Source organism: Citrus clementina, unplaced genomic scaffold (genome assembly GCF_000493195.1).
Source record: "Citrus clementina cultivar Clemenules unplaced genomic scaffold, Citrus_clementina_v1.0 scaffold_3, whole genome shotgun sequence".
NCBI lineage: Eukaryota > Viridiplantae > Streptophyta > Magnoliopsida > Sapindales > Rutaceae > Citrus > Citrus x clementina.
Genome location: NW_006262339.1, coordinates 5,582,919 through 5,609,125, shown reverse-complemented (window position 1 = coordinate 5,609,125; position 26,207 = coordinate 5,582,919). Strand labels below are relative to the sequence as shown.

Here is a 26,207-nt window from a genome sequence, read left to right as displayed (position 1 = left end):
GCTAACCTGGTTCATTAAAAGAATCACCAAACAAGCATACACTCAACTCTATCCCCAAACTTTATATCTCATTGAACTGATATTGAAATTAAATTAATTTATTCCTTGCAAATTCATATGAAAAGAATATCTAAGGCACAAATTGAAACAACAGCTGGGACTTGCAACTAGAACATGCTGCTTCACATTATACAACACTTCTCCTGAGAATCATGCATTTCTGTAGACCTGCAAAAGTCAGACACTTATTAGTCATGTCATACATACAAGCGTGCGGACGCACACACATAAAGTTAATTCCCATTTACTTAACATTGATAATAAATATCTAAAGGACGTGTCCGCCTTCCACTGACCAGTTACTGTTATTTACATTTTTGTTGCATAGTTTTGGCAGAATAAATTCAAGAATTCTTGTATATGTGAACACTTGTGCCAGACAACTGCATATGAATCAGAATTTTGATTTTTATGGTAATAAAAGAAGAGCACTTACAACTGGCCAAGACTAGCTAAATCAAAATCAGGAGCAAGCTCTTGCACAATATCATTTGGTGGTTGGCCACATTCTTGCATTTTCTGCATGAGATCTACAATCTTGGTGAAGTTACCAGGGTCATTTTCGTATACTTCATTAAGCTGTTTTATGAGTTCATATTGGTGGAAGTAACGGTCATATTCTTCTTTGTTCAAACTGGCTTTGTGGTCTTCCAACCATTTAGGGTATCTTTCTCCGATTTCCTTCATCGGATCATAAAGAATATCCTTAGACAACAGCTGCTGCATCATGGTCTCCACTATTGATTCCATGTCCTGGGTAAATGAAAGAACAAAAAAAAAAAAAAAGGTAAAAATGTCTTATTCCCAAGATCTTAATATCAAACATACAGATATCTAATTTACTCAGTAGACAAATGGGAGGACACATATGAGCATATGATACGTTAATCTGAACTCTATACTTTGAATTACGAATCAAATCAAAGCCAGTGCCAAAATATATAAGGAAAGGACATAATTTAGCTTAGTAGATGAAGCGCCAACGTTTGATCTTATCTAAACCCATAATTGAAGCAAGAGAACTCAGTAAAAACATTGAACATAATCACATTTCAGCTATAAGCCCCTACCAATTTGACCACATGATTCTCGCTGATGTCAGATTGGATATAAGGAATCATGATAAAGGCTCTCCAACTCAAACTCAAATTATTTCAAGCAATTTCAGAACACAGACTAATGCTATTACAGTTGAGACATGCGGCATTCAACTGAAAAATGCACCCTATACCCTCCCATGCATCACGCAATGAAGCATCAGAGCTATCGAATTTGAGCACTCTTCCAACATAGGACAATGAGGTTAAACATCAAAGTATTGCTAAGCGAAGAAGAGTAGCTCTCTATACAGCCTTTTTCTTGATAATTGGAAACTCAATAAATATAGAGGTAAAGCATGGGTCTATGCATCATAAAGCTACTAGATTGACCATTTGAGAAAGTTGAGCTTTGGTCTATGCCAACTATAAGTCCATAACCATATCCATGAATAAAAACACTACAAGTTGCAAATCAATCTCATGCAAATATTACCAATCCCAGAACAAGAGATTCATCAACAGTATTTTTTTAAGTGCTTCTGAAAATGAAACTCCAAAGTAGGCATGAAAAACAGATGGGTCAAGTATGCCTAATTACTGATGAGGCCACATGATGCAACAAGAGTCCCTCCAAACTCCAATCTCTAATGATGTTTCAGGTCATGGTCCTCTTTCAACAATGTTACAATTGAAACCAAACAGCAGACATCCATAAGCAAAGTCATAATCACTTAAACAAAAACTACACTATCATATTTAATAATGATTCACAACATTCTAAAATTCAATCCAGGGCAAAAACTCAAAAGCATGAACACAACCCAGAAACCCAATTCATTCAGGGAAGGAGTAAAAATTGTCACCTGAGAGCCGGCAAGCTCCTCAAACTGCTTAACCCAATCATCAACCATTGCATCCTCACCCGGCTTTGCCATCGACTCCAATCCCTTGACAGTCTCCCTAGTCTGTTCCCTCAATTTATCAAGTGCCTCAGTGGCATGGGATTCCTTTGACACCTTTTGTTTTCCCTTTTTCTTGCTCTTCAAGTCAGGCAATCCCATGCCCAACCCTTGCACTCCAGACGGTAAAGAACCAGATTCTTGCTTCTTCTCTGCGCCATTCCCTTCGCAACTCCTATTAAGCAACTAAAAAGCTAAGACTTCTCTAACCAAAACGAATAAAACTTCAAAATTTTACAGCTAAGGAAAATATCATATAGAAATCAAAACTCAAAATTCAAATTTCGAACAAATTTTATAGACCTTTGAGACGGATTAGTGAGATTGAGATTCTGGAAATCATCCAAAGCACCTGAAAAGTTAATAAATTAGGAAAACTTTCGTTAAAATAAATATAGAGTTTTTTAAGCGAAAGGAACAAAGATGAAGACTTACTGTCGAGAAGTTGGTCTAAATCATCGGAGGGGTCAGCCATGGATTCAACTGCAACTGTATTATCCAAATCAATTGAAATTCAATTATCCTTTATCTCCTACTATATTATATTATCTACGAGCGAGTTCTAGGCTAAGACTAGGGTTGTTGCGGAATTGTGAAGGAGGAAATGCTGCAGATGATCACGTGATTAGGCGGTGGAAACGACGTCAAGATGAAGTTTGTTTGTTTGAATCAAATACAAAATATCCAAAGGCTGTTATTTTAGTTTTGAGGAATTGTTTTGGACTTTTTTGACCCCCAAAGTCTTACGATACTTGATGGATCTTATTATTATTATTTTTTTAATATATATTTTCTTGTCCTAATATATTTCTTTCTTGATAGAATATATTTTACTTTTTTGATTTCATAAGAAAAAGAGTTTTGTATTTGCTATGGTGCAAGCCTAATACTACAAATTGATTTTTTTTTTCAACCTCTTAGTTCAAGCCAATTAAAGAATTTTAATTTTTATATTTAATTTTTGTATCAGTATCTATATATATACTAATTGAGTAGTTACAATAAAAAATATTAGGTATTTTAACTTTTAAGTCACAATTTGAGTCATAACCATTAGATAATAGTTAAATAATTTAATAAAAATCAATCATCCAATAAATGAGTAATACATTCTATTGGAATTCAAATGTTAGGATCTTAATTATTACAAAAGTAAAAAAAGAAATTGTGTGCAAAAAATATATTTTTTAAACTGTTTTTAACTAACCTTTTTAGTTAAAGGTGTGTGCAATTTTTTGTAAGGTTATCAATGTGTACGACCAAATATATGAGAGTGGAGCTGCATTCTGGCCTGATGTGCATCGGCGTATAATAATAAATCTAATAATATCTCAACTTCTATTGATGGGATTGTTGAGCACAAGGAAAGCTGACAAGTCAACGCCATTGCTGATCCTGCTTCCAGTTATAACCATATGGCTTCATGTGTACTGCAAGGGTCGTTTCGAGCCTGCATTTGTGACGTTCCCATTACAGGTTTGTTGGAATATTTGTATTCGGGGTTATTTGGGTGGCGAATATATGATGTTTGTTTTCTGAGAAATGAAAGCTGAATGCAGGAGGCAATGGTGAAGGATACACTTGAACTGGCTACAGAACCAAACCTCAACTTGAGAACCTATCTCCAGGATGCGTACGTGCACCCTGTTTTCAAGGGGATTCAGGAGCAGAATCCGCCGGCGGTTGAGGAGGAGGAGGATAGCAGCCCACTTGTTGCAACGAAGAGGAGGAATTGGAATGCTAGTAAAAATGAGTCTGCTGCCAGTTCTAAAGCTGGAAGTGGTACTGGTCAGTGAGAGAGTGAGAGAGAGAGATTATTATTGTACATGCATATTACATATACATGCGAAAGAGAAATGGAGGAAGAATCACACAACTCCGCTGCTGGCCTAGCTTTATTCATCAACAAGAAAAAATTTGTTTTTATTTTTATTTTTTCCCGTGAATTAAAAAAAGAAAAAAGAAAAAAAGAACACGTTTCACATGCAAAGATCAGCTTAAATTAAATTAAATTTATTTATTTTTATTGCTGCTGGGCAAGGGATAGTGTCAAGAAAGGAAATTATAAATAAATAGACGGGCGATCTCAAATCAGAGTTGTTGACTGATGATGAGGACTCCCACTGGCTGGGAGAGCTGTTTTTAGGGATGACGATGGACACCTCCGGTTTGTTAATACCAAACCGGACTGTTTCTAACTAACTTTTTTAGTTGAAGGTGTGTGCAATTTTTTTTTTTTTTTTCTGACCCAGAGCAGTCAAAGTGGAATTGTGGAAAGTCTTCCTTTGATATACTTGAAACAGTGTTGCCGCCCTTAATTTTAGAACGGAAATGCACAGTTATATTATGGAAGCATTGATATATTTTGGAACGTTTTGAAAAGAAGGCCATAAAAAAAAAAAAAGATTGCACATGGAATGTATAAAGCAATATCGCTATTTACGAATATATTTTTATATATTTTAAGCCAGCGAAAACTGCATTTGCTGCCATCTCAATGTAATATGACATCGTTTTCACACTCCAGTGACTCTGCTACTCTGGTGGGAACCTTCCTTTTGCTACCTAATGCTGAGCTTCTGATGCCGTTGTAACAGCATTCTGTCCACCATTTTGAACAGTGGTTTCTGCCTGAGCCATGGGATAGTGTTGAAATTGAGGATCCGTGCTAACTGATGTGGCCACAGCTTGGTGAGTTTGGGATGGTAAATAAGCCCCACGCTGAAGATATGAGCCCTGAGAACCATAAAGAGTATGTACTATAGGGTTAGGGGGGTAAAGAGCCTGAACCCCCTCAGGCCCATACATGGCTTGGTGACCTTCAAATCTTTTAAGCTTTGCAATATGTTTTTTACCAGAAAGATGGCGTCCAAAAACTTCCTTTGTGTCGCACTTGACATTGCACAAGCTACAGATTAAGGGAATTACCACTTTAGGTTTGGGAGGTTCCATTGACTGCCTTGAACCTTCAAATGTTGATTTCATGCACTTTCTTCCTTGACCAACTCTCTTCTTACGTTTCATTCCACGCCTCCAATTATCAAAGCGATCCATCCTAGGCTTCTCTTCTTGTGGATTGGAAGACTCATTCACAGGAACTTCAGGCTGGTCATCAGCATTACCTGGATGCTCAGCCTCTATTTCCTTTTCATCGTTGACAGTTTCAGAAGGTACATCAACTGCTGCCTCTTTTTCTTCACCATCCTGTGCAAGCTCAGGCTGCTCAGATGCTTCTGTCTGGCACTCAGCTATGGGTTTCTGTTCCATCTGGATTTCGGCCATTGGTTTAACAGCCTTTCTCAACTCCTCAATCCTCAGCAAGTTCTTTCTATGTCGCTTTCCATTCCTGTGCTGTTCAAGAATTTGCAAGCTAGTACAATCAACTCTACAAAGTTCACACCATGCTGACTTCAAGGGTTGCTGGCTTGGCTCTACCTTCCCTGCTGCTGTAGTAGATAGCAATGGCTCAGGTAGAAATTGAGCTGCTTTTTCAGTTGCATTAGGTGAAGGATCTGCCAGTTCTGCACCCTCAGCAGCAGTATATTCAGGATTTGGAGAAGATGATGATGCACCACGTGCTAGGACGTGTCTTGAACCTCCCCTACCCCGACCACGTCCTCTTCCACGAAAAGATCTGCCAGAAGTAGCGGGATTAGAATGACGGGGACCAAAATTTTTATGACCAGCACCTTGGAATGGCCTGCCACCCTGTCTGCAACCACCTTTGTTGGGGAATTGACCACCCTGCAAAATTTATTAAATTGTTTGCTTGGGTATTAAAAAGCCTGTGCAGCCAAACATGTGCTCAATACAAGCTGTAGGGGAAGTCTGGTTCAAAATTCAAATCTAAAAACAAGTCATATTAAAATAGAATTTCAAAACTAAATGAACAAACTAAATAATCATGAAAACAGCAGAGCCAAAAATGTCTTCATAACATGCTGAGGAAAAAATAGTTCTCAAAATCAGGGAAAAATAAAAAAATCAACAGAATAATAATGTATCAATATTGATTACATATGACATGCACTATGACGTGTCACCTGTAATGCTATTAGACATGTAAAACAGCAGAGGGACTTGCTCAGTAGAATCATATGCGAGATAGCCCCGATCAACAACACCAGCAATTTGAAACGTCCACACTGCAAAAGCTAAAAGCCTAAGCTAAATTATTTTCCAGGTGTGCACAAACGCAATAATTTAACGACTTGTACTAGCAAAGAACAAACAAATCAATTATTCAGGCTTGCGCGGTTGCCTTCTGGGCGCAGGTTGTCTAGAGTGAATGTGCTTTGAGCCCACGGTCGCCCAAGTTCATGTTAGTATAGGGGGGCGATGGTTAGTGTTTAGTGAGTGAAATTTCTCATCCCCATCCAAACCTTTTATGAAAGGAGGGGCAAAAGACAATTCTTCATGCTAGACACTATTAGTTTAACAAAGAAAGAAGAACCTAAGATTCGGAATCTCCACCTCAAAGCACATAATTAGATTTTAAAGAGGCAAACCATATTGCCCATCAGAAACTGTGATTGCAACTCAAGCAAAACTCTCAGACATGCAAAATTCTGAGTAGAATTGGGTAGGCAGACCAATAAATAGTTCACTACAATTATAATCAAGTGAGTTAATTCAATGAGATAAACCTCAATAAATTTTTTGAATCCCACTCACTGTGACCAGTGAACTTATCAGAAGAGTAAATGTCTGGGTGATCCAAGTAGGTCCTTAACCTCAAATATTTTTTAAAACACTTACTAAAAGCAAAACAAGTGATTCAAAAGATCCATACCTATTCCTTTTCGCAAAGAATCCAATCCAATGAGAATTCAAATGACAATAATATGATGGTCATCGTACAAGAGAAGGGCTCCTGATTTGCAATCTCTAGTTGGTAAAATTTCAGCATCTCCATTTCTTACTGAGACTTAACATTCTACCACACAATATCAAGAAAATTTAAGGCAACTATCAGTTAAGATTAATACAAAAGGACATGTCAAGAGCAATGCTATAAGCAAGATTTCAACAATTTGGCTCAGGCGCATAACTGCGACACTGAGTTTGGCCAAGGCTTAAGCTCATCCTCGTTTATGCTGAGCTGACAACACAGATTCCAAAGTGAACAAGCTCAAGCTTGCTTGGCTCAGTTCAACAGTTTACATTATGGAAATTTCCATAATTCCTTCCTGTATTGATATCAGATATTTTTGAACCCCTAATCCTTGCCAATGGTCCATAACAAACCCGTATCAATACAGGAATATTTATCTCAGCAAGGTAGAATGGCCCTCACACATCTGCTAACCTTACATTTCAGCTCTCTCTAGTCATATTGCTACCGACAAATTGAGTGTTCCGTTAGAGATAAGAAAAACACTGGCAATATCAATAGCAAGAGCTCTCCAAATTCATTCGTTTACTATTAATAATGACACATGAGATTAAATAATAATAGTCCTACAGAAAGGATAAAATAAAATTGTAAAATTCGCCAATGACTGAATCAAGGAAGGGTGTCATAAAAAATTCCAAGCAGACCACCTACCGGCGTATGCATTCCGCCCATCGCCCCCTCCGCCGCCTGCATCGTCCCTGCAAACTGCGCCAGCTGTGACAAAGGCGCAGCAGCCGGATAATACGCGCTATGCTGCTGTCGTGCCTGTTGGGCCCCACCGGGGCCGGCTATCTCCGCCGCTTCATTTGCAGAAACTGAAACCCCCGGCGGATTTAACGTACTCGTTTCAGGATACTGCTGATGTGGCAGGCTCTGATAGGCTGTGGAGTAATATGATTGTTGGTAATAAGCGTGATGGTGTTGTTGTTGTTGGTGGTAGTAATAATAATATGATTGATCGTATGATTGGATTTGTGTTTGATCATAATAAGATTGAGAAGCGTAATCTTGATTTTGCTGTTGAGCTTCTGGGAGGGATGAGAGGTCCATCATAAGTTTGTGATCTCGTATGTACGAGATAAACCAGTGCTTTTGTTGTGGTTTTCTAAGGTGCTTTTGTTGTCGCTGTCGAAGATTGGCAACGCCGATTACCACGGGTACGGGGAATACAATTGTGGGACCGATTAGATGCGGTCCCAGACAAGTTCTGCCGTGGTGTAGTGTTGACGCGTTGGGGAGTACGAAATTGTCAAGCCAAGTAAGACAAAGCTTGTTTTTCGTGTCTTTAGTTTGGTTTATATTATTACTCGTTAAAAAAAAAAAATTAATCGTATACTCTTAATTAAATTTATTATAAGCTTGACGTAAAAGAAATAATTTAATATTTTTATATGATATAAATAATAATTTAAAAATATATAAGTAATAATAAGAGATTTTAAAGGTACATAAAGAATAATTTTTAAAGGTAAAATATTAATTTACTACAATTCTGTTAAATTTTAAATAGTATTTAATAATTTAGTAGTTGGCAGATAATTTTTGTCAATTTAAAATGAATGATTGATATATATACTTAAAATATTGTAATATTTTTTATAAAAGTGTAAATTTAAGATATTCGATAATTTTCCTTAAAAAAAAAATTGTAAAATATTTTTAGACGAAATCACAATTAAATTGAAATATGCAGGGCATTTATAAAATTATAACTAAAATATAGATCTGCGCAGCAATACTGACGACTAAAGGGACTTAAGCAAGCAATATTCGACAAAAAAAAAAAATTCAGTTCAGGTTGAGGCCCTAAACTCCTTCCCTCAAAAAGATAACAGCACAAAACAGCAGGGAGTAGTCAGCATCCAATAATCCTCCCGCCAGCACGAAAATGGCTGCTGCTTTTGCACCGTCCACTACTCTCCGGTTACGGCCGTACTCTACTCTACGGTGCCTCTCCTTCTATCCCAAAAACCTAACAAAACCGTATCCTGTTTTCCCGCCACTTATCCGCCGCTCGCCAATTTCCCCCCGTAGATTATTCTCCTCAGTGATCTCCGGAGCCCTGCACTCTGGCGAGAGGACGAAATCGGAACTGGCGGAAAAACAGATGGGCGAAATGGGAAGTAAAGTTGGGGAGTTCAGAAAGAAGTTGAAGATTGTTGATGTTAAGGGTGGGCCTAATGAAGGTTTGGACCGGGTCGGGCAGATGATTGTTGTCGCGGGCTGGGTACGAACTCTACGGGCCCAGAGCAGTGTCACATTTATCGAGGTAACGCCCATTTCCTCACTGGCCACTGCACTCTGGAATTTGATGTGTGAGTTATTACTATATAATTGTCACATTACAAAAAGTCACATATATTCTATAATATTATGTTATAGTTTATAAAAATGAAATTTGTACACCGACGACTGTTTAAGTGCAGTATTACCAATGAGACTGTGGTCTAGTAGGAGAGTCCTTACTCTCACAATGTGTGAGAGTAAGGGTTTTGGGTGTCCATAAAAACATTATGGCAGTGCTTATGAAGCAATTAAAAAAAAAAAGGTCCAGTATTATTGGTATTCATAACCTTTTTCCGTTTGCTGTGTATAGGTTAATGATGGTTCATGTCTTTCAAACATGCAATGTGTGATGACCTCTGATGCTGAAGGTTATGATCAGGTATTACTTATTAGATTTTTCTATCATACTGATTTTTAAGTTTTTTTTTTTAAATTTAATTTAATCTTAGTCATCAATTATCTGTTTATGTCAAGCTTTGGTGTTTATTATTAATAGGTTAAATCTGGCTTGATCACCACTGGTGCATCAATATGGATACAAGGTAATGTAGTGCCAAGCCAAGGATCAAAACAAAAAGTGGAATTGAAGGTCAACAAGATTGTATTGGTATGGTATTGCTCACTGTTCTAGTTGAACAAGACCCTTTTTTCAATTCCATTTGATAAGAGTTTTTACCTTTTTCGGCCTTTTATTACTCAAGTGAAGTTATAATGTTCAGAACTTGTTCTGAAAAAAAAAAAAAAAAGTTCAGAACTTTCTACAACTTCTCTACTAATTTGGTAGCATCTGTGCATGTTTGCAAATTTAGCCTCTAAGTTGTCATAGAGCCAACGGCTCACATTTACATGTACTTATTGACTTATTGCTGAGTGGTTACATGTACTTCTGGCTGCTAGTTGTGGCATTGATTTTGTCCATTCATTTCTTTTCATAGGTTGGCAAAAGTGATCCTTCCTACCCCATTCAAAAGAAAAGAGTCAGCAGGGAATTCTTGAGAACTAAAGCTCATCTTCGTCCTAGAACAAACACGTTTGGGGCGGTAGGTTCTTCATTTTATTATAGTTGTTATTAAGCTTCTTTCTATTTGACGTGCTTAAAGCATGCGGTTAGATCTCTATAATGGCTTGCCTTTGGCTGGGGCTTTGGTAGGCGGCAGAGATATTTGTTCATATATTTATTTTGTTTGTTTAATCTCTCTCTTTACTAAATGGTGGAAGTTGGTTTTAGGTTGCAAGAGTTAGAAATGCTTTGGCCTATGCTACTCACAAGTTTTTCCAAGAAAATGGTTTTATTTGGATCTCCAGCCCTATTATTACAGCTTCAGATTGTGAAGGAGCGGGTGAACAGTTCTGTGTGACTACACTGGTATGCTCGGTAGCCTAAAATAGTATAACCTTTTGCACTGGTTTATTTGCCATATGATTTTTAGATTTATTATAATTCACCAAAAAAATAAATTAATGATGCACATATTGACTACGTCTAGGGTATACCTATTAGAATTTCAGTTTTGTTTTAATGATATATGTTTATGCGTGCAGCATGCTTGTTTTTTCATTGAGATCATTTCTTTTTGTTTGCTCGATCATTTATTTTCTTTCCTAATTGGTGTCTGAGTGGTGAGAAATTTTGTTTCCGTAAAATATCTCTGTGCATAGAAATTCTGTGAGAGGTGATTACCAATTGCTTGTATAATAGGTCTTATGCTCTGCTTTTAATAAAGTTCTTTGGTAGATCTCAACACTAAAATTATGTTAAATTGATAGATTCCAAGTTCTAGAGAAGCAGCTGAATCCCCTGTGGATGCCATTCCAAAAACAAAGGATGGGTTGATCGATTGGTCACAGGTGAATACGTCTGAGTCTGGTTTTCAAAATTTTTGAGTTAGTCCCCTTTGTGTTGTGTTTTATATTATGGCTGAAAGCTAGTATTCAGAAAATTGTTTTTGTTGAATTCTATTTTGTATTTAAAGTTATGTCCAGTCAGCACTTTGAAGAAGCATGTAATGTTGTTAGTTGCCATTAATTTATTATTCCTTTCTTATTTTGTTTTCTCAGGATTTTTTTGAAAAACCAGCTTTCTTGACAGTATCGGGCCAACTTAATGCTGAAACATATGCTACCGCTCTTTCTAATGTATTACTTTCTATCTCATACTTGTCCTTAATTTGATCACAAATTGAGAAAGTAATCTTTTTAGTTTCGAATTAATATAATTTTGCTTCTTCTCAGGTGTATACATTTGGTCCCACATTTCGAGCAGAAAATTCCAACACTTCTAGGCATTTAGCTGAATTTTGGGTAAGCCATCCTCATTTGTGTTTGCTATCTTTTGTAAGTTCATATTTATTTTTACTTATTTTTTCAAGATTAGTACTTATTCTTTTTTGAATGATGTGAGAACCACATTTTTGTTTTATTCAAGATGATTGAACCAGAACTAGCATTTGCTGATCTAAAAGATGACATGGCGTGCGCAACTGCCTATCTCCAGTATGTAGTATGTTACTTTTCACATCTGCTGTCAATTCAACTTCATGAGTAGACTGTATTCTTGCATGCAGGTGCAGACATTGAATTTCTTGAGTTTATCATTTTGGATGAAAGAGATTCATATTGTTTTATTTATGGAAGGTGAGATATATCCTCGATAATTGCAAGGAAGACATGGATTTTTTCAACACTTGGATTGAGAAAGGAATCATTGATCGATTGAGTGTATGAGCTCTCAGTGTAACTTATCTTTCTTAATCCCTTCTGTAATTCATTAATCCTTCCGTGCTTTTTGCTATATTTAACTTTTTCAAACTAATTGCATTGTTATTAATTCCCTAATATTTGGTGATATTTATCTGATTAATAGACTGTGGCTGAGAGGGACTTTGTTCAGTTGAGTTACACTGACGCAATTGAGCTCCTGATAAAAGCAAAAAAGAAATTTGAATTCCCGGTAATGCATTTTTTTCAATTTGTTGGAACATTTGTGATCCCAGTTGGGTGCAAATTCAATTTCAGATGTTTTCCTTGAATGTGATTTGGTTAAAACCTTATTGCTATCTCTTTATTTTCTGATGCAGCACTAATGCACTATAATAGTTTTTCTCGTACTTGGGTATAGGAAGATCAGGCTTTTGTGTCCACAAATGTATTGATTATGTTTTTTGAATGCCGAATTATAATATTCTACTAGTTTTGTGAAGTTTTTCCTTTATTATTGGGTGATTTTTCTTTCTATCCTGGAGATAATTTGGGCAACAGTGCTACATATTCCTTGGTGCGTTAACCATGTGTCCTATCTGATTTAGCTGCAAAAGTCATTTGTTGTGTGTTACTTGACGAAAACAGTTCATGCTATTAAGACAGCTCAGGCAATGGACTGTCATTTTTGGTGCATTCAAACATGCAACTTCTGCATACAAATAGCAACCATAGAACTTGTGCAGGATTATTCAATCATTACAATGACTTGTTACCTAATGTCAATAGGACATGGAGTGTATATTTTCGTGAGCTTGAGGCAGTAGTCACATAAAGTTATCTGGTAATATACATTAATCATGATTCAGCATCACCTATATCATTTATTTATTTATTTTCCCTTTTCTAATTCTCTTAATGATTAAAAGTGTTGATAGAAAAAACGGTTTGCTATATGAGGATATTTAGATGGGTGAATGTAACATGATCTTATCTCCTCTTTTGTTGCTTCCCTGTCGACTGAATTTTCTTTTTCCCAGATAATCTTCATCATTCTAGGTGTCATTCATCAGTAACTGAATGCATGACCTTTGTTATCTGTGATCAACAAGTGTTTATTGGCTGCCGCAATGCACTTTTTTTTTTTTTGTGGGAGGTTGGGGTTGGGGGAGTTGGGAGGGCGGAATTCACCACAATGGAAAGTGGAGTGCTCTCATTCTTAATGTTTTGGTTCAAATTTTGCCAGTCGCTCATATTTTGGTGCAGCATCCTTAATCTCTGGGGCCAGCCAATAGGGGGTGCAGGGTTGGGGTGTCATTGTCCAATTGAGAACTAAATTTTCCAATTGAGAAAGAAAAAGTATATATTGACATTCAAGAAAAACACCTGGTAGAGGATGCATGTTGACAGTTGTTATAATTGAGAATTATTTTCCTGACTATCAATACCTAATAGTGGATGCATGGTGACACTTGTTATAATTGAGAATTATTTTCCTGACTATCAATATATTTGATTTACTTCTCTCTCCTTATTTGTTCCGAAGTAGTGCAAGAATAATCTCCCCTATCTTGATCTTTGCTTGTGGCATGTCTGATGTTCTAATTTTCGCTTGCGATCGTTGATAATTTTTCAGGATGTATGGTGCAACGAGGATTTAGTCTTTTGGTTTGTCGTTATCTGTTAAATTAATATAATTATACATGTTAAATATCTTACATAATGGCCACGTTCTTATTCTCTAGGTGAAGTGGGGATGCGATTTGCAGAGCGAGCATGAACGTTATTTAACTGAAGAGGCATTTGGTGGATGTCCTGTCATTGTCAGTGATTATCCAAAGGTATGCAATCCCCTTCCCTTTTCTGCTTCTCTTCTAGAAGAAAGTGGCAGGTTATATGTTGGGACTTTCTGCCATGTGTGGAACTGATAATTGGTTATGTTCCTCAATGTAAAACTCTCAGGAGATCAAGGCATTCTATATGCGGCAGAATGATGATGGGAGAACTGTCGCGGCCATGGATATGTTGGTTCCTCAAGTAATATACTCTTTTTCTTATTTTATGTTTATATGTTAGATTCACTGTAAATGTTAATGAGTGTTGGGAATGAGCTTATAGAACATGAGTGCTGCCTTCTATGAGAATATTTCTGTTTGCTTATTACTGTTTTCATTGTTTTCTTTTGTCAGATTGGGGAGCTTATTGGTGGAAGCCAAAGAGAAGAAAGACTTGAATATCTGGAAGGTCGATTGGATGAGTTAAAGCTGAATAGAGATAGCTATTGGTGGTATCTTGATCTGCGTCATTATGGGTCAGGTCTGGTTTTCATCTTGATAAAAGTTACTAATTTCTTAAATTGCTGAAAATTGTGAAGCTTGAGTTTGACTCATTGTTTTACGTGTTATGTTTTCTCTGTGTTGGAAGATTTATTTCTAAACATTCAAGTTAAATTGTAAGATGCCTGTTTCTATCCTTCATGTTTACATGCATGGGGCTTGGTAGAGTTGATTTAGTTTAAGGCATATTTCTATTTGTCCTGCCTTGACCTTTCTCAGTAACTGTTGCGGTGGGACTAATTCCAATAAGTTGTTCGGGTACACTTTAATGTGCAATATACTTATTGTGACCAAGTTTCTAGTAATTTCACAATCTAAATCGATTAGTTAGGGAGAAGTTAAACTTCTATAGGTCTCTATAGGATTACTCATCTTCCTGCTCTGGTGAGAATAGATAACCTCAAGGGAAAGTAGGCTGGCTCTCCATATTTATTCTTGCCCACCTCTCATTTAGTTAAACAACTATGGTTTCCATATGTTTTAATAGGTTCACTGTTGGGTACACCATAATGATGGTGGGTTGCCTCGATAACCATCATACGTCCAATATTTTCATCATTGAGGATTCATTTGTGCATGGAGAACAGACACAAGTTGATCTCATTATGTGTGACTGACAGATTGAGGACTCATTTTCTGTTGTCTGCATTATTGGAATTTAGAGTTGAATTGTTGGTAGTAAAAATGTCTGTTCAACAAATTAACCAAGGGAAGCAGCTTGTTTTACATCCTTGAGTATAGTTGGTCTGCTGTACACCATGTTCATGCATCAAAATAGACCGAAGAACAGTTTTCTATTGGCCCCCATCTCCTCTGCTTCCCATGCTCATTTGGAGGTTATATGAGATTTGAGAGGCAAGAATAATACTCTCACCAAATTTACTAGAGACCGAGTGTGGTTTAACTACTACATTGAATCAATGAACTGTTCTGATGGCAGACAGGTTTCTTGATAGCAGTATAATAAGTTGCTTTTGAGAGGGGTAAAAAATTGTTCATCTGGAACTTACTTTAATCAACAGATAATCATGTTTCTGAATGGTTGAAATGGTTTCCTGCTAATTTGTGTATCTTGATCTATCGTGATATCTGTTTTGCCAGTTCCTCATGCGGGCTTTGGACTTGGCTTTGAAAGGCTTGTGCAATTTGCAACTGGAGTGGAGAATATAAGAGATGCCATACCTTTCCCTCGAACACCCGGTTCTGTAGAATTTTAACGTCAAAACATTGGTTTGATTTATTGGCAAACATAAAAGACGCTATAACTTTACTCGCTACCTTTTTTTTCCCCCTTTTTTTTTTCCCGAAAGGATTTTACTTTCAACTTTCAAGTCATGAAATCTACATTTTTGTATCGAAAATATCGAATAAATATATCATTTCTATAATGTACAAAAGTTTATTTATGAAGTGTTTAATGTAATAACTCGCAATCTCACATCATCTCGTGGGAGTTTGGTCATGGAATTTTGCGAAAAAGAAACGGTTGAACTGACAGGGTTAAATTAAAAACTATTCTCCTACTAGTTTGCGAGTGGAATTGATATTATTCCTCCAAATTAGTAAGAGTAGAATTCTCAAATGTACTGCAGATCTATGTAAAACTATACCAGTATGTGTAACGTACTCGGGAGAGGGGGCAAAAAGAAAGGAAACACGGTCAAAACATCTTATTTTCTACATATCAATACATTAATTATCCTTTCCCCTTGAGAAGTTACCCATTGAGGCTTTTCTCCTAATTCAAGGGTCGCTTTTTTCCCAAAAGTTGAAAAAAAAATGAACAAATGAACTGTACAATAGTGCGCCTATTAAGACTTTCTTTCCCTTTTAGTCAAAAACCAAAATGGAAGGACAAAATCCCCAGCTCCTCTGGCCTCAATCATTAGACGGTGGCAACTCCTTAAGCATAGATATTAGATATTGCTCGAGACTTGAGGTTAAACACCGACATTTTCAGCATTCACTGCCAGGACGACAATACTTTTCCATGGACCCTCCCGGCGCATGCACCACAATTTCGTATATTTGAGAGATGCATAAGAGCATGTTACCTGAATGGACTGACCACAAGGAACAAAAATTTGATATTTTATTTTACATCATTACTTTTCTTCAAAGTTCCACCTCATGAAGCTCATCCCCAACACTGCCACCGCTAATTGGACTAGGCAAAAATGATGATGGAGGCATGCCCATTGCCTCACCTAAAGGTCTTGTTTCTCTCAAATTTGGATTCAATCCATCAGGAAAGCTTCCACTCCATGAAGCTGTCCGCCTAGTATGAGGCGGAAGGGGGCTATTCCCTCTTGTCATAGACCCACCTGGGATATTATCCATGCTTGGGGACCTTTGTTTCGTCATTGATGATGCGGGAGGTTGGAAAGAGTCATTCATAATGGATGTTGAAGGCTTCTCACCAGTTGCACTCTCTTCTGGAACATTTTCTGCAATAGCCTCCATTGGCTGTTCAGCTGGTGATGGCGGGGCAGGTACAAAAAACTTCGCATTTGCAGTTGCAGCTGGTTTCACAGATGGAATTGGAGGTGATTGGAATGATTTTGCTGGGCTTGCTTTACCTTGGTTGAAGGTGTCGACATACCTGTCAAAGAACCATTAATATAACATTATCAAGATTGACTAGCACCTTAAATCACCTTTCATATGATAGAAAAAAGAATGAAGAATGGAAAGTAAATGAAACATTAAACATAAATTTTATTACCCCAATTTCTGAATAGTGTGGACAGTCATGACATTAAAGATTACTCAATAATCTTTAATTAATTATTCTTCTACCACATTTTTCAAAGCAGCAAAATATCAAAGGGTTAGGTTGCAACATTTGGAAGGTAAAGCCACCTGACACAGAACTGAAGCCTCGCCTTTCGTGTCCAAAAGAATAATCCAGCTTAATTCACGGTTAGGAGAAAATTAGCTGATGTTTAAAACCTTTGTTGGAGCAAACAACATTTTAGCACTAAGCCTATAACAAGGGGCTCTAATATTTTAGACATCTAAAGAGAGTGGGGAACAGAGACACAAATTTTACACCGAGTACATAATATTGCAATCGAAGCCGTAAGAAGCATAAAGATTTTGTAATGAGATCCATGGAACAAAACTTAAAAGGAAGCACCTGCTCCCACTGATCCAACAAGTTTTTAACCATCTATTCAATTTTAATACTACAGAATACCTTAAAAAGCATCAAGAAAGCTAAGTTTTTTTTTTTTTGGGGGGGGGGAAGAACAAAAAAATCACCTTGATCGAACACCCATACGTCCACGAGCTGAAAACTGATTTGTGCTTGTTGGAATAGGAGGTATGCCTGAAGTTTGTTCTGAAGGAGGTGAACTTCTGATTATTGGGCTCCCATTACTTGAAGAACCCTCACTCTTCAATGCATATTGCAAGTTGTAGTCAGACGTTCCATTCTGGAAGGCTGCGGTTGTTGGAGGGGGTGCGAGGGCAGCTTCTTCAGCTGGGGGTTCAGCACCTTCCTCTACCCATCTCTTAAGCTTTTCATCATAATAGAACTTGTTCTTTTCACCCAATTTAGCCTTCAATAGAAATGGAAATACAGAAAACGATCAACTTTTGTACCAACAGAGATTTTCAATCATTCTTCCATGAAAGTTTTATGAATTTAATCTTGACATAACATGGAAATATACCTCAAGGACTTACCTGTTTATCCGCTCGAGGCCTTAAGACCAGCCCCACTGTCTTCTGCAAAAGCCCTGAGCCAAATCCAAAACGAGAAAAGCGAGATGTCCCACCTGAGCCTGATGCTTTGCCTTCTGCACTAGATGAGGTTGCTTCCATTGACGAATCAACCTGATGCTACCAAGTGCCAAAGCAGACCTCATAAAAACATTATACAAGATAATGGGCAAGCACATCAAGCAGTTAAAAGTAAACACAAGGTTTTCTACTTTATAGCAATTACCCACCTGTCTCGGGGTTCTACCAAAGTCTGGCTCTGAGACACTTCTATTAGGCACTGTCATTCTGTTGCCATCAGCAGCCCACTCACTGATGGGCTCCATAGAAGCAGAAGGTATTAATGATGACATAGCCATTGTTGACTGACTACCTGATACTCTATTGCCCATAGGTTGGTAATCATGTTCATTACTTTGACCAGTTCCTTGAGATGCGGATGGTGCAGGCGGTGGTAGACCGCCAACAACACGATGTGCAGTACTATCAAAAAAGTTGAGCAATTTGCCAACTAATTTTCCAGGAGCCAGATTTGCTGTGTATCCACCCTGTGGACATATTTCATTATTAGGACTAGAATTAAATTCCTGAAAGTTGACGAAATTACTCACCGGCAACCAAAAAATACCTGTTGATGGATTCTAATCCTCTCCTCAAGAGATGATACTAATTGCTTCCATATTTCAATTTCAGGGGCTCGGCCAGTTTTCAGTGATTTTGATAAAGCTTGACAGTACCTGAATTAACTTCATCCTGTTAGAAAGAACTGAAGGCAGAACTGGCAGAAACATTGAAAAGGCGAATACTTCACATACTTTAGAGAATCTGAAACCTTCCCCACTTCAGCGAGCATGTGTGCATATATGAGCTTATATGGCTGAAAGGGTAGCAGGCTAAACTGAGAGTTTCCAAGCACCTTTGAATATTCATATAACTCGGTCCTCTGTCCATACAACATTCAATCAACCAATTAAGACTTTCTTAGGAAGCATAATATACAAAATAAATTACTGGGTGCACAGATAAGCATATAGTGCTTTGTTTATTTGTCCTGTGTGCATGTCATGTCGCCTTGCAGGGCTGGTGGTTCTCAGAAAGAGAGATGAGTTGCAACCACTTGAACACAATCATACTAACGAAAACTCATTGAAATCAATCAATATTTCTAATAACTGAGAAAATATTCCCAGCTTAATATACATACTAGTATTGGAAATTGTTAAAAGTCCAGAACACTACCCGAAAATAGCATCCACAAAAAGCAACTAAAATCTGCATTTTATTTTCTTGGTTGGATTAAAAAACCATAACCATGTAATCTAGTCATTAACAAGAGCCACAAAAATATTAAAGAGCACCTGAATAGCATCTGGACTAGCATATGTTCGAGGAAATTTCCAGTGATCTGCTCCAATAAGACAAAGTCTCGCACTATCTGAATATGGCTCAAAGTTTGCTTCAGCAACTAAATAGCAGATGTGAGCAGCAGTGATCTGAAGCATAAATCTCAATTGTGATTCAGGAATGAAATAGTTCCATAAAATGTAAAGAAAATTAGCCATGAACCTGAATATACCTCACTTCTGTCCTTCCATAAGCAATCTCCGAGATGAATAATCACGAGTTCATCATCTTTTGTTCTATTTGCAGTTATCACAGCCAAATTTTCCTCCCAATCATTGAGCATGCAATTGTCTCCAAACTGTAGTTCCAGAGTTAGGAAAAGGGGGAAAGAAAAACGAAAAAACAAAACAGAACAAACATTAAATCTTCCACAACTAACGTATATACAGAAAGAAGAGTTGTAAATTTTAGAAATATGACAATGACATAACAGTTTTCTAAAAGCCACAAGTTTTCAAGAGTTTGGTAACCTGGTCCTCGGACAGGCATATTTACTCTTCGAGCTAAAATATAACCATATTGTTGCGCAAAGGGACTAAAATCACCACCCCAACCAGAATGATCAGACACACTTTCCGATTAGTCCTAGTAAGAAACTTGCCCTCGCTCCAGTATGTATTTCCCACTTTTTTTTTCTAAGGATGTATAATTTCTAGTATATGAATCCCCAATACCACAAAGACAAATTAATTTAAATTATAAATTGAGTGATAAAATATTAGGACAGATACTTATGACACCAATATCTTACGTTTGTGGACTGTTGTGGCATAGTAACAGCACCAGGAAAACCATTAACAGCTGGCACTTCTGTGGCAAACACATCTGCTGGTTGCCCAGCTATAAGCAAGCATAATGTCCGCAGAGGAGATCCTGCTATCAGCTGCCGAAGGGCCATTTGCTTCACAGTATCAACATAAAACTGCAAACTCCCATGTCCCAAAGTAAGCACTCAAGTGAATGACAGTATGTGTGAGAAAGACGAGACAGGTGCAAGCTTAAGCACAAATTTGACAGTCTTCTTCTCAAATATAAATCCATGTCCTAAGAAAGAGATAACAACGTGAAACAAAAGCCAAACCTGTTCGCCAAGTTGTGATGCAAGGATAAGTGCAGGCCCCCACAGCTGACCTTCTTGTGCACATAAAAGAGCCTCCTTTTTCCGACCAGAGACCAGAAGGTTCTGCACCTCAGAAGCAGTTGCCTGGAATAGACATTGCACAGTTTTCTTCAGAAAAATGACAAAATGTTTGTCCCATGGATAAAGAGTAGTGATCCAAAGCATACCCGAATCTGTCCTTCTGATGGCAAATTTTGCAAGCAGTGGTTAAGAGCACCAAACTGTGTGCCATTCATCTTGGCAGATGCAAAAAGTTTAGCAACTGCTGATTCTGGGGTATCACTTTCCTATCAACACCACAAAAGCAAAAGAACATCCAATGCAAAATTAACTTATCTCCCTAAATGGCACTAAAAGCTCTGTGAAAACTACTAAAAAGATTGCACAGTTATGAAGGCAAAACAAATGCAAGACAATAGCTCAAAAGATATAATTTTAAAAAAAATGAAATAACCTCGATATAAATTGGCAGAAAATGAAATGTAAACTACAACGTTCTCATTTACAAATAGCTTAAAGATTTATTTATTTATAAACAAATCACCAGGATTTCGACTTATCAATTACATAGAGTTGACAGTACCAATTGGGGTTTTATTTCAATACAATTTGCAAATAATGGGCATACGGATGCATTTTTGCCAAGATATACAAGGTGCTTAACACCACATGAGAAACATGATTTTATGCAAAAGTTACCAAATGCAGCATACAACAAGGTAATAATCTAGGATCAAATTCAAAGTGGTAGAGCAAGTGGAAAGCACTGCAGAAAATACATTAAGAAAATAAATGCAAAACATTTTTAAACCCAAAAAAAAGAAGGTTCATGACCCAGTTCAAGAAAAACAAAATAAAATAGAAGGTTACCCTTAATGTAGCATCAGTGCCAAAAGGAGATCGAAGTTTTCCATAATGCTGACAAGCTATTTTAAGTAATGAGAGAAGCAACTTCAATGCTTCACCCTTCCTATAATCCATGTCAAGAGATTCACAGTTAGCAATCCTCTCATCGATCCACTTATTCAACTCCTTACTTCCAACACTTCCACCAACCAATGGACCTGGACAAGATTGTTGGCACAGAGCACGAAAGTAACCAAAAGCACCTGTTCCAGTGCTAGAAGCATCAGTGTTTCCCAGCACTACTTCCATCAAGTTCAGCACACTAATGGATGCTTCTACATGACCCTTCACAATTAAAAAAAAAATTAATTATTAGCCACAGCATAAGAATTCAGTATTTAGCCCATAAACTAAAACAGAACTTTTATTTTTTATTTTTTTAGTATGGAATTGAAGACTATCCCAAAAATCTTCTGCAACTGCTCTTTTTTAGCCAACTCACTGCCCTTTTAAAATAAACAGTGAGAAAATATCCAAGTCCTAACCTGGTTTCCAAAAGCTGAGTTCTGAAGAGAACTGTTATCTTTCATTACTACGAGTTTTCCACCAAAACCAAAAGTAACCAATGCATGTGGAGGACGCCCAGCAGATGATCTTCCAATGTTTGGAGCATAAGAATTCTGATAATCACTCTGAAGTGATTGCCGTGGAACAGTTACTTTGTTCTGACTGCCATAGAGGTCATTTGAGTGCTGCATTTGTTCATTCTGCTTCGTATATGCCTGATTCAACTGCTGACTAAAGTCCCCACTGGGCACAAAGTTTTGAAACCCAGAAATCCCTTTAGCTTCAACACCATGACCTTGACTTGCTTTGTCATATGATGGAATAGACCGCATAGAACTGAAAGCATTCTGTTGATCCACATGGCTGTTTAAAGAAGCCTTGGAACCATAAAAATTATCCACTGGCTGATTTTGACGAAAATTTGAAACAGACATAGCATTAGCATCAACCTTGGGTTGCCACATATTTAAACCCTGCTGATTGTAATTACCATAAGACTCAGCCCAACTTCCATTTTGATTTAGGTTGCCAAGGCCTTGAGACCCATAATTATCAGCTTGCTTGTCATGTAGGCTTTGGATACCATCACCTTGAGACCCATAATCATTAGCCTGCCCAAATTCACCATAAATACTGTTACTATTATTGAAATACGCATCTGCAGAAGTGAATCCATTTTGACTCTGCTGATCATGAGATTGAACTATAGATTGTTCTGATGAATTATAACTCTCCAATGCGCGCCATTCTTGAGCAATTGTATCATAATACCAACCAGGATATTGAGGATCAAAAATCATATGTTCGGGGAAACCATTATTATCCACTTGAGAAACCTGACTCTTCCAATTGGACACACTCTCAGTTGTACTCGTCTCTGAAACTGTCCCCACAATAGACTGAGAATTTTGCTTCAAGTACGCAAGCTCTGATTTCTCTGAAATAACATTCCAATCACTACCAAAAGTTGTATCAGAGCTCCCTTGTTGAGTGTTCGCTGTTGCACCCACCTGATACCATTGCCCTGTATTTGCATCATACTTCCATCCCGGATACATACTCTCCCAATATTCAGTACTATTCAAATCGTGACCATTTGCATTCTGTTCAGCCCCATAAACTTGACTCTCTTGATACTGAGCATAATTACCATAATCAATGGAGTTCCCTAACAGTGAACCTGTTTTAGATTCTTCATTTCTGGATAGAATCTTAGCTTCTCCATTTTCACTAAGAGCCACATTTGCATTTCCCTCCACTTTTCCAGGGAACTCTGCAGAATTCTCCCCCAAATCACTGAAAAAATCTGAATACGAACCAAACCCATGATTCCCATTCTGCTCCGTTCGATCTGCATAAAATGAATTCCACCCAACCTCCCTAACCATGGATCCATTATTCTTATGAGGAACCGGATCCATCCCATCCTTTGCATCACCCTCATTATTTGATTCGTCCAAACGACCAGCAACCAAATCACTCTTATCATCCAAATTCAATTCTGTACCGAAGTTTTGTTCCCAACCATTCCACTTGCTCTTATTTTCAGCAATTGACTCCGTACCAATATCTTCTATTGAATCATCAGGCTCACTCTTCTTTTCCCCAATCGATTCCGTGGCAACTTTTTGTCTCGAATCAATTCCGCCATCATCTATAGTCAGATTTGCAAAAGCTTTCGCATCGTCAGAATCAGAGTCATTGGAGTCAACCGTAAATTTATCGTTAACGGCGGATGTGGAGGTGGAGGAGGTGGTGATGTTGGTCGCGATGGGGGTTTTGGTGGGGCCAACGAAATCGTCCTCGTCGTTAACTAAATTATCGAAAAAGTCCTCGTCCGTCTGATCCTCCACCTGAAACTGCGGAGGATTCGAAGCCATCGATCGGACTATAACCTGACAACCCTCACTCCTCGCGATCTACACAAATCAAAACCTAAACACCCTCCAATCACACAATAACTTACAAAAATACCTCGATATTCGAGCTGTATGATTGCAAGAAGTTCGAGATCCCTAATTCAGAGAAAGAACGAGATCTATGATTTTAAGATCTATTTTAAATCCAGTAATTAAACAAACCTATAAATTTTTTTAGGATAGAATTAAATTGAAGAATAAAAAAAAAGGTTTAAATAACAAAAAGTTAACTTACGGATTGAGGAGAGAATTTGCATAGAAAATCAAAGACAGAGAGAGAGAGAAGAAGAAGAATAGAGACAGAGCCTTCGATTTCGCACCGCCAACACGACAAAGAAAGAAGAGAGCTACGTTTTTTTTCTTAATTTTAGTTTTATTTATTTACTCTTTTTTTTTTCCCTAATCTTTTCGCCCTTCGTGATATGTCGAGTTATTTTGTAGCTGTTTTTATACTTCAATACCTTTTTTATGTTTATTATTATTATTTGGGACGTCGCTGCGTGATTTTCAATTTTACCGCCATTGTATTTGAGCAATTTTATTTACGTGGGCTGCGTTATTATTTTCCAATTTTCCCAGCGTCATTTCTGCTGCTACCACTTCCTCTGTTGTTTTCTCATTGGTCGAATTTTTGGAAAATTTTCTTCCATTAGTTAAACACTCTTATTAATATTTAATGTTGCCTTAAGGAAAAGGTGGACATTAATTACCCTAAATCTACTACTCTTTTGATATTACCATATCTGCCGTGTATGTGTCTATCCATTCTCCAAAATCTATCCACTACTACATGTCTATTGTGGTAAAAACCTTGTTATGCCTAAAATATTAAGGAATAGCTACATATGTGAAATTTTAGTTCCCAAATTTTTGTACTATCATTTACAATATAAAATAAATTTTAATTATGAGATTGAAAAACAAATAAATTATAAAGCAGTATATTTTACATGTCGGCACAACTCTGCCGTCAATTACCATCAATGGTGAAGTTAGAAAATTATTTTAGTCCGGATCAAACTAATAAAATTATTACTATACCATTTAATAAATGAATGTTAGATATAAATTAGGTTCAATATGCTAGAATACTTAGGGTCCATTTGAGATTGCTTTTGAGAGGCTTAAAAGTGATTTTTAAAATTTAAAAACTAATTTTAGTGTTTGGAAAAAAAATCAAAATCAATTTTGTCAAAATCAACCTGTCTTACAGCTGATTTTGAAAAATAAAAAAGAGTAGTTTATAGATTTTGATTTTGAGAATCAATTTTATCGTTTAATTCAATTCCATAAATATGCTTAAAATTATTACCTAAACCCAAAATTATCTTTATTCAAATTGGAAACAAAATCAATATTTTAATAAATTTTTATTATAATTCATCAATGCAAATTTATTAATATCAATTTGTTGGATGAATTACTATTAAATTTGTTTCACTATATTATAAATTTAATTATCAATTGTTTTAAGATAAAAAAATAAAATCAATACAATACAAATTATTATAATACACAATTAAAAATATTATATGAACATGTTTTTATATGTATAAATAACTTTTATCTTACATTATGTATATTTTAATCATTTATTTTCTCTCAATGGTTTAACAATAAAATTTACCAAATATCCATAACTACTTTCAAAATTTATAGTAGTTCTGAAAACGAAATTTACCAAACATTTAATTTATTCTCTTCACAACTAATTATTTCTATAACACAGCTAATAATAATTATTTTAAAAGTTACAGCATTCCCAAACTGGCCCTTAGTATTATTATTCTTATTTTAGTATAATAAACAATTATATGAAATGTTAACTAAGAAATGTTAATACAATATAGAGAAAAGAAATCGTGTCCTTCGCCAAAAGAGCATTTGTGAACTACTTAAATCGCCAACTAGATCATAATTATTCATAATAGAAGAATGACCCAGATTATATTTAGGATAAGATTCTCTTTTTTACATATATAGAGATAAATAGATAGATAGATTTCAATATATTAAATATTGTATTTTTCATATATATTTTAGTGGCATCTTGAGATGTAGGCATGTAGCTGATAGAGTTAATCTTGTAATGAAGATAAAAGTCAATAACATTTTGATGCAGAGCAAGAAATTGAAGAAATTCTAATTAGATTTAAATGTATAATATTTAGAATATTTTAATTAATTTGTATTTTAGTTTAATTTGATTTCCTATTTAGAGTTTTGTTGTTTTGGTATTGCTTATTTAAGTAATATTTCTAATTTAGGTATAAGTCTTATTAAAATAGGTTTTCTAATCATATTAGGATAAGTCTTAGTTAGTATAAATAAGTATCTTTTGTAGCTTTTA

At 36.5% G+C, this 26,207-nt stretch overlaps 4 protein-coding genes across 8 annotated transcripts; 1 reads left to right on the top strand and 3 right to left on the bottom strand.

Annotated features, from left to right (window-relative positions):
• Window positions 1–42: 42 nt before the first annotated feature.
• On the bottom strand, window positions 43–2,787 carry LOC18047308 (peroxisome biogenesis protein 19-2). The gene is made up of 5 exons (XM_006440250.2): window positions 2,495–2,787; window positions 2,363–2,411; window positions 1,964–2,234; window positions 497–813; window positions 43–228 (listed from the first exon to the last, which is right to left on the bottom strand). The coding sequence occupies exons 1-5, from the start codon at window positions 2,532–2,534 to the stop codon at window positions 183–185; spliced, it is 723 nt and encodes a 240-aa protein (XP_006440313.1). The 5' UTR covers window positions 2,535–2,787; the 3' UTR covers window positions 43–182.
• Window positions 2,788–4,457: 1,670 nt separating this feature from the next.
• Window positions 4,458–8,229, bottom strand: LOC18047307. Of its 2 annotated transcripts, XM_006440249.2 has the most exons (3): window positions 7,608–8,229; window positions 6,103–6,213; window positions 4,458–5,803 (listed from the first exon to the last, which is right to left on the bottom strand). In XM_006440249.2, the coding sequence occupies exons 1-3, from the start codon at window positions 8,007–8,009 to the stop codon at window positions 4,625–4,627; spliced, it is 1,692 nt and encodes a 563-aa protein (XP_006440312.1). In that variant the 5' UTR covers window positions 8,010–8,229; the 3' UTR covers window positions 4,458–4,624. The 2 variants fall into 2 exon arrangements, with proteins under 2 accessions (XP_006440312.1, XP_006440311.1); XM_006440248.2 differs by lacking the exon at window positions 6,103–6,213.
• Window positions 8,230–8,690: 461 nt separating this feature from the next.
• Window positions 8,691–15,623, top strand: LOC18047306 (asparagine--tRNA ligase, chloroplastic/mitochondrial). The gene is made up of 15 exons (XM_006440247.2): window positions 8,691–9,225; window positions 9,553–9,621; window positions 9,739–9,849; window positions 10,178–10,282; window positions 10,471–10,608; window positions 11,010–11,090; window positions 11,301–11,378; window positions 11,475–11,543; window positions 11,668–11,742; window positions 11,877–11,960; window positions 12,106–12,192; window positions 13,685–13,780; window positions 13,902–13,976; window positions 14,129–14,255; window positions 15,377–15,623. The coding sequence occupies exons 1-15, from the start codon at window positions 8,845–8,847 to the stop codon at window positions 15,490–15,492; spliced, it is 1,692 nt and encodes a 563-aa protein (XP_006440310.1). The 5' UTR covers window positions 8,691–8,844; the 3' UTR covers window positions 15,493–15,623.
• A 293-nt stretch (window positions 15,624–15,916) lies between these two features.
• On the bottom strand, window positions 15,917–24,276 carry LOC18047305 (protein transport protein SEC16B homolog). 4 transcript variants are annotated; one of them, XM_024189377.1, is made up of 14 exons: window positions 24,093–24,276; window positions 21,917–23,953; window positions 21,396–21,716; window positions 20,693–20,812; window positions 20,487–20,609; window positions 20,157–20,327; window positions 19,578–19,703; window positions 19,360–19,494; window positions 18,817–18,944; window positions 18,630–18,738; window positions 18,232–18,549; window positions 17,966–18,121; window positions 17,540–17,838; window positions 15,917–16,877 (listed from the first exon to the last, which is right to left on the bottom strand). In XM_024189377.1, the coding sequence occupies exons 2-14, from the start codon at window positions 23,816–23,818 to the stop codon at window positions 16,391–16,393; spliced, it is 4,395 nt and encodes a 1,464-aa protein (XP_024045145.1). In that variant the 5' UTR covers window positions 23,819–23,953; window positions 24,093–24,276; the 3' UTR covers window positions 15,917–16,390. The 4 variants fall into 4 exon arrangements, with proteins under 4 accessions (XP_024045145.1, XP_024045144.1, XP_024045146.1 ...); XM_024189376.1 differs by lacking the exon at window positions 24,093–24,276 and having other exon boundaries at window positions 21,917–24,047; XM_024189378.1 differs by lacking the exon at window positions 24,093–24,276 and having other exon boundaries at window positions 17,966–18,115; window positions 21,917–24,046.
• Window positions 24,277–26,207: the final 1,931 nt, after the last annotated feature.

Coding starts and splice junctions, on each gene's coding strand:
- LOC18047305 (XM_024189377.1), bottom strand. CDS start 23,818: ATGGCTTCGAATCCTCCGCAGTTTCAGGTGGAGGATCAGACGGACGAG. Junction 20,813..21,395: donor GCACTGATGCTACATTAAGG/GTAACCTTCTAT, acceptor TGGTGTTGATAG/GAAAGTGATACCCCAGAATC. Junction 16,878..17,539: donor CGTATGGGTGTTCGATCAAG/GTGATTTTTTTG, acceptor GTTCTTTGACAG/GTATGTCGACACCTTCAACC.
- LOC18047307 (XM_006440249.2), bottom strand. CDS start 8,009: ATGATGGACCTCTCATCCCTCCCAGAAGCTCAACAGCAAAATCAAGAT. Junction 6,214..7,607: donor TGGGCGGAATGCATACGCCG/GTAGGTGGTCTG, acceptor TTAGGCTTTTAG/CTTTTGCAGTGTGGACGTTT. Junction 5,804..6,102: donor CATGTCTAATAGCATTACAG/GTGACACGTCAT, acceptor TAAATTTTGCAG/GGTGGTCAATTCCCCAACAA.
- LOC18047306 (XM_006440247.2), top strand. CDS start 8,845: ATGGCTGCTGCTTTTGCACCGTCCACTACTCTCCGGTTACGGCCGTAC. Junction 11,379..11,474: donor ATGCTACCGCTCTTTCTAAT/GTATTACTTTCT, acceptor GCTTCTTCTCAG/GTGTATACATTTGGTCCCAC. Junction 14,256..15,376: donor TCTGCGTCATTATGGGTCAG/GTCTGGTTTTCA, acceptor CTGTTTTGCCAG/TTCCTCATGCGGGCTTTGGA.
- LOC18047308 (XM_006440250.2), bottom strand. CDS start 2,534: ATGGCTGACCCCTCCGATGATTTAGACCAACTTCTCGACA. Junction 2,412..2,494: donor TTTAGACCAACTTCTCGACA/GTAAGTCTTCAT, acceptor TTAACTTTTCAG/GTGCTTTGGATGATTTCCAG. Junction 2,235..2,362: donor CTCACTAATCCGTCTCAAAG/GTCTATAAAATT, acceptor GTTGCTTAATAG/GAGTTGCGAAGGGAATGGCG.